This window comes from Lichenostomus cassidix, chromosome 2 (assembly GCF_008360975.1).
Source record: "Lichenostomus cassidix isolate B80296 chromosome 2, HeHo_3.0, whole genome shotgun sequence".
NCBI classification, from domain to species: Eukaryota; Metazoa; Chordata; class Aves; order Passeriformes; family Meliphagidae; genus Lichenostomus; species Lichenostomus cassidix.
Window position 1 is genome coordinate 152,520,055 of NC_139482.1, and position 16,766 is coordinate 152,536,820.

General features: G+C 48.0%; 2 protein-coding genes and 1 long non-coding RNA gene across 5 annotated transcripts in view; 2 read left to right on the forward strand and 1 right to left on the reverse strand.

Moving 5' to 3' along the window:
• Nucleotides 1-2,073, forward strand: part of LOC146442673 (ribosome biogenesis protein BOP1-like) — a 54,250-nt gene extending 52,177 nt beyond the window's left edge. Inside the window, exons 15-16 of the mRNA XM_085049888.1 lie at nucleotides 891-998; nucleotides 1,733-2,073. Of these exons, the coding sequence (XP_084906014.1) occupies nucleotides 891-998; nucleotides 1,733-1,886 (262 nt within the window). The 3' untranslated portion in view covers nucleotides 1,887-2,073. The remainder of the gene's footprint in view (nucleotides 1-890; nucleotides 999-1,732) is intronic.
• A 425-nt stretch (nucleotides 2,074-2,498) lies between these two features.
• Nucleotides 2,499-2,737, forward strand: LOC146442676 (uncharacterized). Its single transcript, XR_014850345.1, has 2 exons — nucleotides 2,499-2,540; nucleotides 2,653-2,737. It is a non-coding gene; the product is annotated as an uncharacterized LOC146442676 (long non-coding RNA).
• Nucleotides 2,738-3,063: 326 nt separating this feature from the next.
• Nucleotides 3,064-16,766, reverse strand: part of MROH1 (maestro heat like repeat family member 1) — a 58,085-nt gene continuing 44,382 nt past the window's right edge. For all 3 annotated transcript variants that reach the window (XM_085053914.1, XM_085053912.1, XM_085053913.1), the window contains 10 exons: nucleotides 16,257-16,429; nucleotides 13,269-13,406; nucleotides 12,637-12,751; nucleotides 11,744-11,890; nucleotides 10,667-10,855; nucleotides 9,761-9,913; nucleotides 9,399-9,533; nucleotides 8,507-8,609; nucleotides 6,190-6,255; nucleotides 3,064-3,468 (listed from right to left, as the gene is read on the reverse strand). In XM_085053914.1, coding sequence (XP_084910040.1) covers nucleotides 3,383-3,468; nucleotides 6,190-6,255; nucleotides 8,507-8,609; nucleotides 9,399-9,533; nucleotides 9,761-9,913; nucleotides 10,667-10,855; nucleotides 11,744-11,890; nucleotides 12,637-12,751; nucleotides 13,269-13,406; nucleotides 16,257-16,429 — 1,305 coding nt within the window. In that variant the 3' untranslated portion in view covers nucleotides 3,064-3,382. The remainder of the gene's footprint in view (nucleotides 3,469-6,189; nucleotides 6,256-8,506; nucleotides 8,610-9,398; nucleotides 9,534-9,760; nucleotides 9,914-10,666; nucleotides 10,856-11,743; nucleotides 11,891-12,636; nucleotides 12,752-13,268; nucleotides 13,407-16,256; nucleotides 16,430-16,766) is intronic.

Below are 16,766 nucleotides of genomic sequence, written 5' to 3' on the forward strand. Positions count from 1 at the left end.
CTCAGGCTGTTATCCCAAACTATCCCAGCCTGTTATCCCACATTACCCTGGGTTGTTATCCCAAGTTATCCCACATAATCACACTTTTTCCTGGGCATTTATCCCTGTTTTTCCAGGTGTTTATCCCAGTTTTTCCCGGGCATTTATCCCATTTTTTCCAGGCTGTTATCCCTGTTTTCCCAGCTGTTATCCCGTTCTTTCCTTTGTGTTTATCCTGTTTTTTCCCAGCGTTTATCCCAGTTTTTCCCGGCTGTTATCCCATTTTTCCCGGGCTGTTATCCCTGTTTTCCCGGTGTTTATCCAGTTTTTTCCCACCTCATTCCCGGTTTTCCAGGCACCATCACCGCGTTCTCTGCAGCGTTGCTTTCCCGGGTTGTTATCCCTGTTTTCCCAGCTGTTATCCTGGTTTTTCCCATCTCATTGCTGTTTTTTCCCACCTCATTCCCATTTTTCCCCATCTCATTCCCGTTTTTCCTGGACACCATCGCCGCGCTCTCCTCAGTGTCACTTTCCCTGGTTGTTATCCCGTTTTTCCCATTTTTTCCCATTTTTTCCCGTTTTTTCCCAGTGTTTACCCCGTTTTTTCCCACAGGCACCATCGCCGTGCTCTCCGCAGCGTCGCTTTCCCAGCTTGTTATCCCTTTTTTTCCCATTTTTTCCCATTTTTCCCGGTGTTTATCCCGTTTTTCCCCACAGGCACCATCGCCGCGCTCTCCGCAGTGTCGCTTTCCCGGGTTGTTATCCCGTTTTTCCCATTTTTTCCCGTTTTTTCCCGTTTTTTCCCGGTGTTTATCCCGTTTTTTCCTGTTTTTTCCCATTTTTTCCCGTTTTTTCCCATTTTTTCCCGTTTTTTCCCGTTTTTCCCGGTGTTTATCCCGTTTTCCCCACAGGCACCATCGCCGCGCTCTCCGCAGCGTCGCGTTCCATCGCCGATACCCGCTGTTCGCCTCGGGATCTGACGACGGAACTGTCATCGTCTGCCACGGCATGGTCTACAAGTATGGGAATTATTTATGGGATTTGTGGCATTATTTATGGGATTTGTGGGATTTGTGGGATTATTTATGTGATTTGTGGAACTGTGATCGTCTGCCATGGGATGGTCTACAAGTACGGGAATTATTTATGGGATTTGTGGGATTGTTTGTGAGATTTGTGGGATTGTTTATGGCATTATTTAGGGGATTTGTGGGATTTATGGAACTGTGATTGTCTGCCATGGCATGGTCTACAAGTATGGGAATGTCTGTGGGATTGTCTATGGGATATGTGGGATTTGTGGGATTGTTTATGGGATTTGTGGGATTTACAGGATTTATGGGATCCATGGGATTCATGGGATCTGTGGGATTTACTTTATTCACAGGATTTATGGGATTTATGGATTTTTGGGATTCCTGGGATCTACAGGATTTACAGATTTATGGGATTCATGGGATCCACAGGATTTAGGATTTTTGGGATTCACTGGATTCAAGGGATTTATGGGATTTAGGGCATTCACGGGATTTGTGGATCCCCAGGATTTACAGGATCAGATCCTTTTAGGGCTCCAGGGAAGGCAGCAGCATTTTTGGTGTGATTGGAGAGAATCCCAGAATTATCTGGGATTGCTTCCTTCCCGCTGGGCATTTTTGGGTTCCCTGAGCCATCAGAATTCTGGGAAATTCCGGGAAGTTCCAGGAAATTCCAGGAAATTCCGTGAAATTCCGACATTTCCCTCTCCCCGCAGCGACCTGCTGCAGAACGCGCTGCTGGTGCCGCTGAAGGTGCTCAAGGGCCACGCGAATTCCCTGGATCTGGGAGTTCTCCAGGTGCTTTTCCATCCCACCCAGCCCTGGATCTTCTCCTCGGGCGCCGACGGAACCATCCGGCTCTACACCTGACCTTCCCGACGGGATTCCCGCGGGAATCGCCGGGAAAATCCACCTGGAGAGGAGATCCTGCGGAAATTCTCGTTGGAAATCCACCTGGAGAGGAATTCCCTCTGGAATTCTCATTGAAAATCTGCCTGGAGAGGAATTCCTGCTGGAATTCTCATTCCCAGAGCTCAATAAAGGGTTTATTTTGGAATTTTCCGTGTCTTGAATTCTCCATTCCCAAATTTCCCCATCCCATTCCCCTCTCCTGGATTTCTGGCACCATCCAGCTCTACACCTGACCTTCCCAACGGGATTCCCGCGGAATTCTCATTCCCAGAGCTCAATAAAGGGATTTTTTGGGAATTTTTGTGTCCTGAATTTCCCATTCCATTCCCATTCCTGGATTTCTGGCACCATCCAGCTCTACACCTGACCTTCCCGACGGGATTCCCGTGGAATTCTCATTCCCAGAGCTCAATAAAGGGTTTATTTTGGAATTTTCCATGTCTTGAATTCTCCATTCCCGAATTTCCCAATCCCATTCCCATCTCCTGGATTTCTGGCACCATCCAGCTCTACACCTGACCTTCCCGACGGGATTCCCACAGAATTCTCATTCCCAGAGCGCAATAAAGGGTTTATTTTGGATTTTCCGTGTCCTGAATTCTCAGTTCCTCAGTTTCCCCATTCCACTCCCATCCCTGGATTTCTCGGATTCTTTGGGATTCCCAGAGCTCAATAAAGGCTTTTTATTTTGGATTTTCCGTGTCCTGAATTCTCCATTCCTGAGTTTCCCAATCCCATTCCCATCCTTGGATTCCCAGGATCCTTTGGAATTCTCATTCCCAGAGCTCAATAAAGGATTATTTTTGGGATTTTCCATGTCCTGAATTCTCCATTCCTGAATTCCCAAATCCCATTCCCATCCCTACATTCCCAGGGCTCAATAAAAGCTTTTTTGGGATACATTTCCAGGTTTTTTGTGTCCCGAATTCCCCACATTCCCCCATCCCTCAGTGTCCCCATCCCCACATTCCCAAGTTTCCCAATCCCATCCCCACACTCATTCCCGGGATCCTCCAGGATCGGAATTCTCACTCCCAGACCTCAACCAAGGCTTTTTTGGGATACAATTCCAGCTCTTCGCGTCCCAAATTCCCCACATTCCCGAGTTTCCCCCAAACCTGGCGCCATCCCACAATTCCCGAGCGGCACGGGGAGCCAAAAGCTTTATTTAAAAATAGCACTCTGTGGGGGCAGCTGGGAATTCCCGAAATTCTGGGAATTCCCGGAATTCTGGGAATATTCCCGTCGGGAAGCAGCAGAGCAGGATCGGGACGGATTGAGTTCCGTCCAAATCCCGAAATTCCGGCCGTTTTCCCACTTTTCTCACTCCCGAGGAAGAAGGTGCTGGAAGACTTCCCACGGATGGATGGATGGATGGAACCTCCACCGGTATTGCTGAGCGGAATTCCCGGAATTTTTCCCCAGGAATTTTTCCTGGGAATTTTCCCCGGGATTCACAGGAGGCGGACGAGGCGCCCCAGAGCTTCGGCGACTTTGATCCTCACGGCGGGAATCGGATCCTTCAGGAGCAGCTTCAGGGCTGGAAGGGCAGAGCAGGGGTTGGGATTTGGGGATTTGGGGATTTGGGATTTGGGGATTTGGGATTTGGGATTTTGGGATTTTGGGATTTGGGATTTGGGGATTGGGGATTTTGGGATTTGGGATTTGGGGATTTGGGGATTTGGGATTGGCAATGATCAATCCTAATCCCAATCAATAATCTATTTCCCAGTCAAACCCCAAATCCTGGGATTGGCAATAATCAATCCTAACCCAAATCAAAAATCAATTTCCCTGTCAATCCCCAAATCCTGGGATTCACAATGATCAATTCTAATCAATAATCAATTTTCCTATCAATCCCCAAATCCTGGGATTAGCAACAATCAATCCCAATCAATAATCAATTTCCTTATCATTCCAAATCAATATCCAATAATCAATTTCCCTGGCGATCCCCAAATCTTGCAACTGGCAACAATCAATCCCAGTCAATAATCAATAATCAGTTTCCCTGGCAATCCCCAAATCCCGGGATTGGTAATAATCAATACCAATCAGTAATCAATATTCAATTCCCCTGTCAATCCAGAAATCCTGGGATTGGCAACAATCAATCCCAATCAATAATCAATTTCCCTGTAAATTCCAATCCCAATCAATAATCAATTTCCCTGCCAATCTCCAAATCCTGGGATTGACAACAACCAATCCAATCAATAATCAATAATCAATTTCCCTGGCGATCCCCAAATCCTGGGATTCACAATGATCAATTCTAATCAATAATCAATTTTCCTGTCATTCCCCAAATCCTGGGATTGGCAACAATCAATCCCAATCAATAATCAATAATCAATAATCAATTTCCCTGGTAAACCCCAAATCCTGCAATTGGCAATAATGAATCCCAATCAATAATCAATAATTTCCCTGTCAATCCCTAAATCCTGAGATTGGCAACAATCAATCCCAATCAATAATAATCAATTTCCCTGTCAATCCCAATCAATAATCAATAATCAATTCCCCTTTCAATCCCCTAATCCCGATGAGAATAAAATCCACATTTTTTTGGGAACAAATCCACAAAATCCCGGCAGCTCTGGGATTTGGGATTTGGGAATTGGAGAATCCCAAAAAATCCTGGATTTCATCCCAAAACAAATCCCATGGAATTTCCTCCTCCCTTTCCCCATTCCGGGAAAAATTCCAACTCCTTTTTCCGAGCTTTTTTCCAAGTTTTTTCTACGTTTTTTTTCCGGTAGCTCAGTTTACTTAACCCACAAATCCTTTGGGATTTTCCCTCATTCCAGAGGTTTTCAATCCCACAAATCTTTTGGGATTTTCCCTCATTCCGGATTTTCCAGTTCCCCCAAATCCCTCGGGATTTTCCCTCATTCTCTATTTTCCAGATCCCCCAAATCTTTTGGGATTTTCCCTCATTCCAGAGGTTTTCAATCCCACAAATCTTTTGGGATTTCCCCTCATTCCTGAGGTTTGCAATCCCCCAAATCCCTCGGCATTTTCCCTCATTCCAGATCCCCCAAATCTTTTGGGATTTCCCCTCATTCCCTATTTTTCAGATCCCCAAATCCTTTGGGATTTTCCCTCATTCCAGAGGTTTTCAATCCTATAGGATTTTCCCTCATTCCAGAGGTTTTCAATCCTATAGGATTTTCCCTCATTCCAGAGGTTTTCAATCCCCCAAATCCCTCGGGATTTTCCCTCATTCCCTATTTTCCAAATCCTTTGGGATTTTCCCCCATTCCCGATTTTCCCGACCCCCCAGATGCCCCAAATCCCCCAAATCCTTCCCCCACCCCACTCCAGCTCCCCCAGTGGCCCCAAACCGCTGGAATCTCTCCCAGCCAACGGAAAAACCACTTTTTCCCTTTTTTAGAGTTTTTCGCGGCTCCCCTTGGAAAAGTTCCGGAACTTTCCGGGCTCCGATCCATCCCGGTGAGGTCATCGGGAGAGAGGGAAAAAATCCCAAAAAATCCAGGAAAGTGACTTCACCCCGTTTAAAGGGACCCGAACGGGATTTTTTGGGGATTTTTGGGATCCTAAATCCCGAAATTCCCACTGTGGAGTATTTCTGGATTTGGGATATTTGGGATTTTCCTGGATTTCCCCATGGGATGTGGGAATTCCTTGGGATGATCCTGATCCCAAAATCCCGAGAGTTCCAGGATCATCCCAGCCAGGAATTTTTGGGATTTTTGTTTTCCTTTTGGGATTGGTTTTTTTCTTTTGTGTTTTTTTGTTTTTTCTTTTGGGATTTTCTTCTTTTGGGATTTTTTCTTCTGTGTTTTTTTTTAATTTTTGTTTTCCTTTTGGGATTTTTATTTTTCTTTTGGGGTTTTTGTTTTTCTCTTGGGATTTTTTTTTTCTTTTTGGGATTTTGTTTTTTCTGTTGTGGTTTTTTTTTTTTTTTGTTTTTCTTTTGGGATTTTTGTTTTTCTTTTGTAGTTTTTTTTATTATTTTTATTTTCCTTTTGGGGTTTTTGTTTTTTCTTTTGTGTTTTTTTTTATTTTTATTTTTCTTTTGGGGTTTTTGTTTTTCTTTTGGGGTTTTTATTTTGCTTTTGGGGTTTTAGTTTTACTTCTGGGATTTTTTTTTTAAATTTTTATTTTTCTTTTGGGATTTTCGTTTTTCTTCTGGGATTTTTTTTTTTTTTTTTTTTGATTTTCCCTCAAACCCTAATTATTGGGATTCTCCATCCCGAATTTTCTGGGAATTTTGGGAATTCTCACTCACCTGAGATGAGCTCATCCAGATCCACCTGCTGGCCTTGCTCCTCATCCACATGAAGCACCAGAAATCCTAAATGGGAATTTCGGGATTTGGGATTGGGAATTGGGAATTTGGAAAATCCCTCGGAATTCCTGACCCCAAATGACAAATTTTCCCTAAAAAACCCAAAAATTATTCCCAAAAACCTCATCCAAAATATCCCACGGGAAAATAAATTCCCTAAAAACCCCAAAATTATCCCAAAAAAACCATTCAAAATATCCCACAGGGAACATATTTCTTAAAAACCCCAAATTTACCCCAAAATTACTCCAAAAATGGTTGAAACTTACTCCGAAAATGGCCAAAAATGACCCCAAAAATGACCCCAAAAATGGCCAAAAATAACCCAAAATGGCCAAAGTTACCCTAAAACTGGCCCCAAAATGACCCCAAAATGGCCCAAAATGGCTCAAAATGACCCCAAAATGACCCAAAATTACCCCAAAATGGCCCAAAATGACCCCAAACTGACCCAAAATGACCCAAAATGGCCCAAAATGACCCCAAACCAACCAAAACCACCCCGAAGTCCCCTGGGGCCACCAGGAGCAATGTCACCCCCTGGTGGCAGAAGTCCCTGCAGTGTCCCCATGGTGTCCCCAAGGTGTCCCCAAGGTGTCCCCAAGTCCCTCACTGATGAACATGGAAACCCCAATGTCACTGATGTCACTCCCGGTGACAAAGGCCACCCACAGTGGCCCCATGATGTCCCCAGGTTGTCCCCAGGTTGTCCCCATGGAGTCCCCATGTCCCTGCAGTGTCCCCATGGTGTCCCCATGGTGTTCCCAAGTCCCTCACTGATGAACATGGAGACCCCAGTGTCACTGATGTCACTCCCGGTGACAAAGGCCACCCACAGTGTCCCCATGATGTCCCCATGATGTCCCCAGGTTGTCCCCATGGTGTCCACATGTCTCTGCAGTGTCTCCAAGATGTCCCCAGCTTGTCCCCAAGGTGTCCCCAAGTCCTTCATTGATTAACATGGAAACCCCAAAGTCAATGATATCCCTCCTGGTGACAAAGGCCACCCACAGTGTCCCCATGATGCCCCCAGGTTGTCCCCACGGTGTCCCCATGATGTCCCCCAAGGTGTCCCCACTGTGTCCGTCACCGATGAACATGGAGATCTCCAATGTCAATGATGTCCCCTGGTGACAAAGGCCACCCCAGGTTGTCCCCAAGGTGTCCCCAGGTCCCTGCAGTGTCCCCACAGTGTCCCCAAGGTGTCCCCAAGTCCCTCACCGATGAACATGGAGAACCCCAGTGTCACTGATGATGTTCCTGGTGACAAAGGCCACCCCAAGATGTCCCCAAGGTGTTCCCATGACATCCCCATGGTGACCCCAATGTCCCCACAGTGTCCCTGTGTCCCTGAAGTGTCCCTGCGGTGTCTCCAAGGTGTCTCCATGGTGTCCCTGCAGTGTCACCATGATGTTCCCATGGTGCCCCCATGATGTCCCCTGGTTGTCCCCAAGGTGTCCCCAAGTCCCTCACCGATGAACATGGAACCCCGAGGTCAATGATGATGACGTCCCTCCTAGTGAGAAAGGCCACCCCACAGTGTCCCCATGATGTCCCCACAGTGTCCCCAAGGTGTCCTCATGTCCCCACAGTGTCCCCATGATGTCCCCACAGTGTCCCCAAGGTGTCCTCATGTCCCTGCAGTGTTCCCATGATGTCCCCAAGGTGTCCCCGAGTCCCTCACTGATGAACATGGAGACCCCAATGTCACTGATGTCCCTTTGGTGACAAAGGCCACCCCACAGTGTCCCCATGGTGTCCCCATGATGTCCCCAAGGTGTCCCCATGATGTCCCCAAGCCCCTCACTGATGAACATGGAAACCCCCAATGTCAATGATGTCCCCAAGGTGTCCCCATGGTGTCCCCAAGGTGTCCCCATGATGTCCCCAAGGTCCCTCACCGATGAACATGGAAACCCCCAATGTCAATGATGTCCCCAAGGTGTCCCCAAGGTGTCCCCAAGGTGTCCCCATGATGTCCCCAAGGTGTCCCCAAGGTGTCCCCAAGGTCCCTCACCGATGAACATGGAAACCCCCAATGTCCATGATGTCCCCCTGGTGACAAAGGCCACCCCACAGTGTCCCCAAGGTGTCCCCATGATGTCCCCAAGGTGTCCCCAAGGTCCCTCACCGATGAACATGGAAACCCCCAATGTCAATGATGTCCCCAAGGTGTCCCCAAGGTGTCCCCATGATGTCCCCAAGGTGTCCCCAAGGTGTCCCCAAGGTGTCCCCACGGTGTCCCCAAGCTCCTCACCGATGAACATGGCCGCCGCTGCCCGCAGCTCCCGCCAGGAGCTCTTGAAGTAGAAGAGGTTGGTGGAGATGAGGCGATTGAGCAGCGAGGGGTGGCTGCGCATCTGGGGACAGCGGGGACAGCAGGGGACGTTGGGGATATTGGGAGATGTTGGGGGATATTGGGGACTTTGGGGATATTGGTGACATTGCAGACAGTGGAGACATTTGGGACAATGGGGATATTGGGGACATTGGGGACAGTGGAGACATTTGGGACATTGGGGATATTGGGGACATTGGGGATGTTTGGGATGTTGGGGACATTGGGGACACTGGGGACATTGGGGACATTGGGGATATTGGGGACATTGGGCACATTAGGATGTTGGGGACATTGGGGATATTGGGGATATTGGGAACATTGGGAACATTGGGGACATTGGGGGCATTGGGGGAACATTGTGGGCACATTGGGGGACATTGAGGATATTGGGGACATTGGGGGACATTGGGGGATGTTGGGGGATATTGGGGGATATTTTTCCATCTCCACATTCCCACGTCCCCTGGGTGTCCCAACCCCAATCCCAATCCCACAATCCCAATCCCAATCCCAATCCCAATCCCACAATCCCAATCCCATTACCAGGTATTTGCAGACATCATTGATAAATTCCCCATAGTGCAATCCCATATCCTCCCGCAGGTGATTCCCAATCCCACAATCCCAATCCCAATCCCACAATCCCAGCCCCAATCCCATTACCAGGTACTTGCAGACATCGTTGAGGAACTCCCCATAATGCAATCCCATATCCTCCCGCAGGTGATTCCCAAACATTTCCCAATCCCACAATCCCAATCCCAATTCCAATCCCACAATCCCTCAATCCCAACCCCAATCCCATTACCAGGTATTTGCAGACGTCATTGATGAACTCCCCATAGTGCAATCCCATATCCTCCCGCAGGTGATTCCCGAACATTTCCCGCAGCTCCTCACACCCCACACTCGGCCCACACATCCGCAGGGCGAATTTGCACGCCTGGAAAACAAACGGGAATGCTGGGAATTTGGGATTGGGATTGGGATAGGGATCAGAATTGAAATCACAACACCCAGGGAATGTGGGAATTTGGGATTGGGACTGGGACACCCCAGGGCTGTGGGATCCTCACCTCCATCCCAACCCCATACCCACATTCCCTGGGTGTCCCAATCCCCATCCCAATTCCCGGAATTCCCAGAATTCCCGGGATTGCCGTGTCTCACCTTGACGACCTCGGGGCAGGGGTCCTGCAGGTGCAGCAGCAGCGTCACCAGCCCGTTCAGGATCTGCTCCGAGAACACCTCGGAGTCGCGGCGGCCGAAGCGCGAGAGATTCCCGAACAGGACGATGGAGCAGCGCCGCAGCTCCGAGTGCTCCTGCGGGAACGGGGCGGGAGGGGTGGGAAACCCCGGAATTCCCATACTGGGATCCCAAAATAAACATCCCACTGGGATCCCGAAATCCCCATTCCACTGGGATCCCGAAATCACCATCCTTTGAACCCAAAATCCACATCCCACTGGGATCCCAAAATAAACATCCCACTGGGATCCCGAAATCCCCATCTTGGGATCCCAAAATAAACATCCTGTCATCCCAAAATCCCAATCCTGCTGGGATCCCGAAATCCACATCCTGTTTTTCCCACCCAACCCCAATGATCCAATCCCAATGATCCCAATGAACCAATCCCAAAAACCAATCCCAATGAACCAATCCCAATGATACAATCCCAATGATCCAATCCCAATGATGCAATCCTAATGATCCAATCCCAGTTATCTAATCCCAATGATCCAATCCAAATAACCAATCCCAGTTATCCAATCCCATTGATCCAACCCCAGTTATCCAACCCCAATGATCCAATCCCAGTTATCCAACCCCAATGATCCAATCCCAGTTATCCAATCCCAATGATCCAATCCCAAAGATCCAATCCCAACAGGACAATCCCAGCAGAACCCTCAGCTCTGCCCCAGAGCTGGGATGAATATCCAGGAAAAGCCCCAGGATTCGGGAATGATTTGGGAACAACAAACCCCACAGGACGTTCCAGCACCCCGGCAGTTCCAAAACCACCCCATTCCCAGAATTCCCCGTCCTGGCATTCCGGGATGTCTCCGTACGCTGTCGAAGAAGGGTCGGATCCGGATGGCCACGTGGAGCAGCGTGGATCTCACTTCCTGCTCCTCCAGGTGATGCAGGAGCTTGGAGAGACTCCTCATGGCTTCCAGAGCCACCAGGTTGTTGGGATCGTCCTTGTCGTCCAGGCCGCCCACCATGGAGGCGAGGAGCTGCGCGCCGTGCTGCCGGAGCTGCGGGAATTTGGGATGGGAGAGGGGATTTGGGATGGGAGAGGGAATTTGGGATTGGGGAGGGAAAAATGGGATTGGAGAGGGAATTTGGGATTGGAGAGGGGATTTGGGATTGGAGAGGGAATTTGGGATTGGAGAGGGGATTTGGGATGGGAGAGGGGATTGGGATTGGAGAGGGAATTGGGATGGAGAGGGAATTGGGATTGGAGAAGGAATTTGGGATCGGAGAGGGGATTTGGGATCGGAGAGGAAATTGGGATTGGAGAGAGAATTGGGATGGAGAGGGAAAAATGGGATTGGAGAGGGAAAAATGGGATTGGAGAGGGAAAAATGGGATTGGAGAGGGAATTGGGGATTGGAGAGGGAAAAATGAGATTGGAGGGATTCCAGGGGGATGTGGGGATGGTTTGGATTGCCAGATTCCTTGGGATTTAGCATTCCATGGTTTTAGGATTCCATGGTTTTAGGATTCTGTGATTTAAGGGTTCCTTGATTTTAGCTTTCCCTGATTTTAGGATTCCATTATTTCAGCACTCCCTGATTTTAGCATTCCATGATTTTTGCATTCCCTAATTTTAGCAATCCCCTTTTTCCAGGAATTCTGGGAATGGCTCAGGGGAAATTCCCAGGAGAGAGAGCTGGGGGGAAAAATCCCAGAAAAATCCAGGATTGAAGTGATCCAGGTTGGAATCTCCTCCAGCCTTCCCAATTTTTTTTCCCAATTTTTTTCCTCCTGGAAACTGGGAGAAAATTCCAGAAAATCCAAAAAAATCCCACAAAACCTCATCCTGCCATTTCCCAGGACATTCCAATCTCCATCCACATGCAAGCAGGAAAAATGGGAATTTTTTCCCACTTTTCCCGATGGATTTCCATCCTCATTCCCACCTTTTCCGGCGATCCCGAGGCGACATTCCCAAGCCCTCGGATCGCCAAAACTCGGACCAGCAGGGAGGAATCTTTTTCCAGAGCCGTCAGAGCATCCAGCAGTGGCTCCAGCAGGATCAGGTCATTCACCACGTGGTGGTTGAGGAGCTGGAAAAATCGGGAAAAAGAGAAAAAAAAAATCAGAAAAAAAATCGGAAAAACCTTCCTGAAATTTCCATGGGATTTCCCTTTTCGTGAGGGAATTGGGGAAAGTTGGGAATTTCCATTTTCATGCAGGAATTGGGAAAAGCTGGGAATTTCCCTTTTCGTGAGGGAATTGGGGAAAGTTGGGAATTTCACTTTTCAGGAGGGAATTGGGAAAAGCTGGGAATTTTCATGAGGGAATTGGGATAATGCGATAATGGGATCCGTGGGATAGTGGAATAGTGGAATAATGGGATAATGGGATAACGGGATGATGGAATGGGATCCATGGGATAATGGGATAATGGGATCCATGGGATCCATGGGATAATGAGATCCATGGGATCCATGGGATAATGGGATGGGATTGGGATGGAGATGGGAAAGGATGGATGGAAGCAAGAGAAGGATGGAGAGGCGGAGATGGATGGATGGAATGATCCCAGGATGGATCCATGGAATTATCCCTGGAAGGATCCCAGGATGGATCCCAGGATGGATCCCAGGATGGATCCATGGAACTATCCCTGGAAGGATCCCAGGATGGATCCCAGGATGGATCCCAGGATGGATCCCAGGATGGATCCCAGGATGGATCCATGGAATTATCTCTGGAAGGATCCCAGGATGGATCCCAGGATGGATCCCAGGATGGATCCCAGGATGGATCCCAGGATTCCCATCCCAACATTCCCGTTTTTCCCGCTCACCTCGGCCAGGAATGCAGTGCTGGTCACCCTCTGGCACTCAAAGACACTTCCCAGCACTGGGATGAGGCTCTGGACAATCCGGGGGATTCTGGGACCGCAGAGCTCGGCCATCGCCCTGCGGGAATCCCGGAAATTATCCCAAAATCAGCCCGGAAATCAGCCCGGAAATAAACCCTGGAAATCCCAGAAATCCCACTGCCCCGGCACTCGAAATCCTGGGAATCCCAGAAATCATCCTGGAAATTATCCCAGAAATTATCCCTGAAATCCTGGAAATCCTAGAAATTCCACTGCCCTGGCACTTGGAATCCCAGAAATCCCAGAAATCCCATTGCCCCAGCACTCAAAATCCTGGGAATTCCAGAAATCATCCCAGAAATCGTCCTGGAATCATCCTGGAAATCATCCCAGAAATCATCACAGAAATTATTCCGGAAATCATCCCGGAAATCATCCCACAAATCCCAGAATGCTGCCTGGCTCCAGTCGGGAATGCCCCAAAATCCCATCCCACTACTTGGAATTCCCATCCCAATCCCGGAATTCCCATCCCACCCTTTGGAATTCCCACCCCAATCCCACAATTCCCACCCCAATCCCACAATTCCCACCCCAACCCCACAATTCCCTACCCGGCCAACAGGGCGACTCCGTCATGGTGTCTCTCGGGAATTCCCATCAATTCCCAACCTCCGGAATTTTCCACCTTCCTGACGACGTCGTCGTTCCCAGCCCTGACCAGCATGGCCTTCAGCGTCTGCGCCGCGCAGCTGCAACGGGAGCGGGAGGGGTTGGATTGATTTGGGGTTGGATTTGGGATTGGTTGGATTTGGGATTGGATTTGGGATTGGTTGGATCTGGGGTTGGATTTGGGATTGGTTGGAGTTGGAATTGGATTTGGGATTGGTTGGAGTCAGGATTGGATTTGGGATTGGATTTGGGATTGGATTTGGGATTGGATCTGAAATTGGATCTAGGATTGATTTGGGATTGATTGGAGTTGGGATTGATTGGATTGGGGATTGGATCTGAAATTGGATCTGGGATTGATTTGATTTGGGATTGATTGGATCTGGGATTGATTGGATTCAGGATTGGATTCAGGATTGATTGAATTTGGGATTGGATTCAGGATTGACTGGATTCGGTATCAGATTTGGGATTGGAGTTGGGATTGATTGGATTCAGGACTGACTGCATTTGGGATTGGATTTGGGATTAGGATTTGGGATTAGGATTTGGGATTAGGATTTGGGATTTATTGGATTCAGGATCAAATTCAGGATTGATTGAATTTGGTATTGGATTCAGGATTGATTGGATTTGGGATCAGATCCAGGATTGATTGGATTTGGGATCAAATCCAGGATTGATTGGATTTGGGATCAGATCCAGGACTGATCAATTACATTCAGGATCAATTCCATCTCCACCCGGACATCCCCAGGAATTCCTCCTCCTCTCCATCCCACCTCCTCCGGGGAACAAAATCCCAGACAAAACCGGGAAAGGAAAAAAAATCCCAAAAAACCCTCCGGAGCTACTGGAAGGAATTTATCTTTTTTTTTTTTCCACGGAATGAGCTTTTTATGGGGTTGGGATTTTTTCTGCCTCGGAGCAACATCTGGAAAACATCTGCAATTCCGTCAAAACACCGGGAAGAGCAGCCAGGGAGGAATCCTGGCCGGCGGGGAGGGCAGGGGAGCTGATCCCACCCACGGAGGAAATCTGGGATGGGGAATTTGGGATTCCGTCCGAGCTGCCGGGCTGGAATGGCTCCGGGGGGATTGGTGGGAATATTCCCAGTGGGAATTGTTGGGAATATTCGCATTGGGATTTATCCTGAATATTTGCATTGGGATTCATCCAAATTGGGATTGATCCCAAATATTCCCATTGGGATTTTTCCCTAATATTCTCATCGGGATTTATCCTGAATATTCCCATTTGGATTTATCCTGGATATTTGCATTGGGATTCATCCAAACTGGGATTTATCCTGAATATTCCCACTGGGATTTTTCCTGAATATTTCCATTGGGATTTATCCTGGATATTCACATTGGGATTGATCCAAATTGGGATTTATCCCAAATATTCCCATTGGGGTTTGTCCTGAATATTCTCATTGGGATTTTTCCCCAATATTCCCAGTGAAATTTATCCCAAATATTTCCATTACATTTTATCCCAAATATTCCTGTTGGGATTCATCCTGAACATTCCCACTGGGATTTATCCTGACCATTCCCATTAAGATTTGTCCCAAATATTCCCCCTGGGATTTATCCCAAACATTCCCACTGGGATTTATCTCAAATATTCTCATTGGGATTTATCCCAAATATTCCCACTGGGATTTATCCCAAATATTCCCACTGGGCCAAGGGAAAAGCAGGATGAGGAATGGGAATGGAAAAATTCTGTGGAAAACCTGGAAAACTTGGAGCATCCCAGGAGCCTCTGGGGATTCCCAGGATTAATTAGGGATTAATTAAAGGCTGCTGATGGGAAATCCTGGGAAATCCTGGGAAATCCCGGAATGGTTTGGGCTGGAAGGGATTCTGGGATGATCCCATTCCCAACAATTCCCACAATCCCAGGGTTCTCTGCCCTGCCTGGGACAATTCCAGGTTTCCTGGGAATCCAATCCCTGCTGCTCCTTTTTTTGGGAATCTCCTGCTCCGGAGGCTCCATCCCAGCGCTGCTTCCCAAATTCCCAACTCCCCAGTCCCAGCCCTTGGTGTCCATCCCATCCCATTAGCCCATGGATCCCATAAATCCCAAAAATCCCATAAATCCCAAAAATCCCATAAATCACATAAATCCTTTCTCATCCCATCCCATCCCATCCCATCCCATAAATTCCATATTCTCATAAATCCCAAAAATCTCATAAAGCCCATCAATCCCATCCCATAAATCCCATCCCATGCTATGAATCCTATAAATCCCATAAATCCCATCCCGCTCCATCCCATAATTCCCATCAATCCCATCATCCCACCCTCTTTATTCCCCCCATCCTGATTCCCCCTTTTCCCTTTCCTTTTCCCTCTTCTCTTTCCTTTTCCTTTTCCTTTTCCTTTTCCTTTTCCTTTTCCTTTTCCTTTTCCTTTTCCTTTTCCTTTTCCTTTTCCTTTTCCTCCTTTTCCTTTTCCTTTTCCTTCCTTTCCCCTCCTTTCCTTTCCTTCCCCTTTTCCCCTTTTTTCCCTTTTTCCCTTTTTTCCCTTTTTCCCTTTTCTGTTTTTCCCTTTTCCCCTTTTCCCCCTTTTTCCCCTTTTCCCCTTTCACCCTTTTCTCCTTTCTTTTTTCTTTTCCCTTTTCCCCTTTTTCCCCTTTTTCCTTTTTCCCCTTTTCTCCCTTTTTCCCTTTTCCCATTTTTTTCCCTTTCCCCATTTTCCCCATTTCCCCCATTTTTCCCCATTTTCCCCCATTTTCCCCTTTTTCCCCTTTTCCCCATTTTTCCCCCTTTTTCCCCTTTTCCTTTTTTCCCTTTTTTTTCCCCTTTTCCCCTTTTTCCCCTTTTTCCCATTTTTTTCCCCATTTTTCCCCTTTTCCTTTTTTCCCTTTTTTCCCCCCTTTTTCCCCTTTTCTCCCCCTTTTCCCCTCCAGGTCACCTGCAGGGCTGGAGGTTCCTCCTCTCCCTGGTTCCCAGCAGGAATTTGGGGATCTGGACGCCCACGGAGCATCCCAGGCGGATCAGCAGCGCCTGGAAAAGCTTCGGGAATTTCTCCAAAACCGCAGCCGCAGCCTCCGGCACAGACATGAGCTCATCCAGCGCGCACGTGGCCTGCGGAGGCAGCGGGAAAACGGGAATCTCCCGGGAAAAACACTCGGAAAAGGAGTTTTCCGCCCGGCCAGGCGGCCCCAGCTTAACCCCTGATGGAGCTGAATGGGATTTGGCTTTTTCCCGAATTTTTCCCTGATTTCCTAGGAATTTTTCCCTGATTTACAAGGTTTTCCAGACCCTAAAATCTGAATTTTGGGGTGCAAATTAATCCCGAATTTTCCCTAGAAATTACTTCCTGATTCCCCAGGAACTAATCCCAGATTCCCTACGAATTATTCTCTCATTCCCAAGGATTTCCAGACCCTAAAACCCAAACTGTGGGGTGGAAAACTTGGGA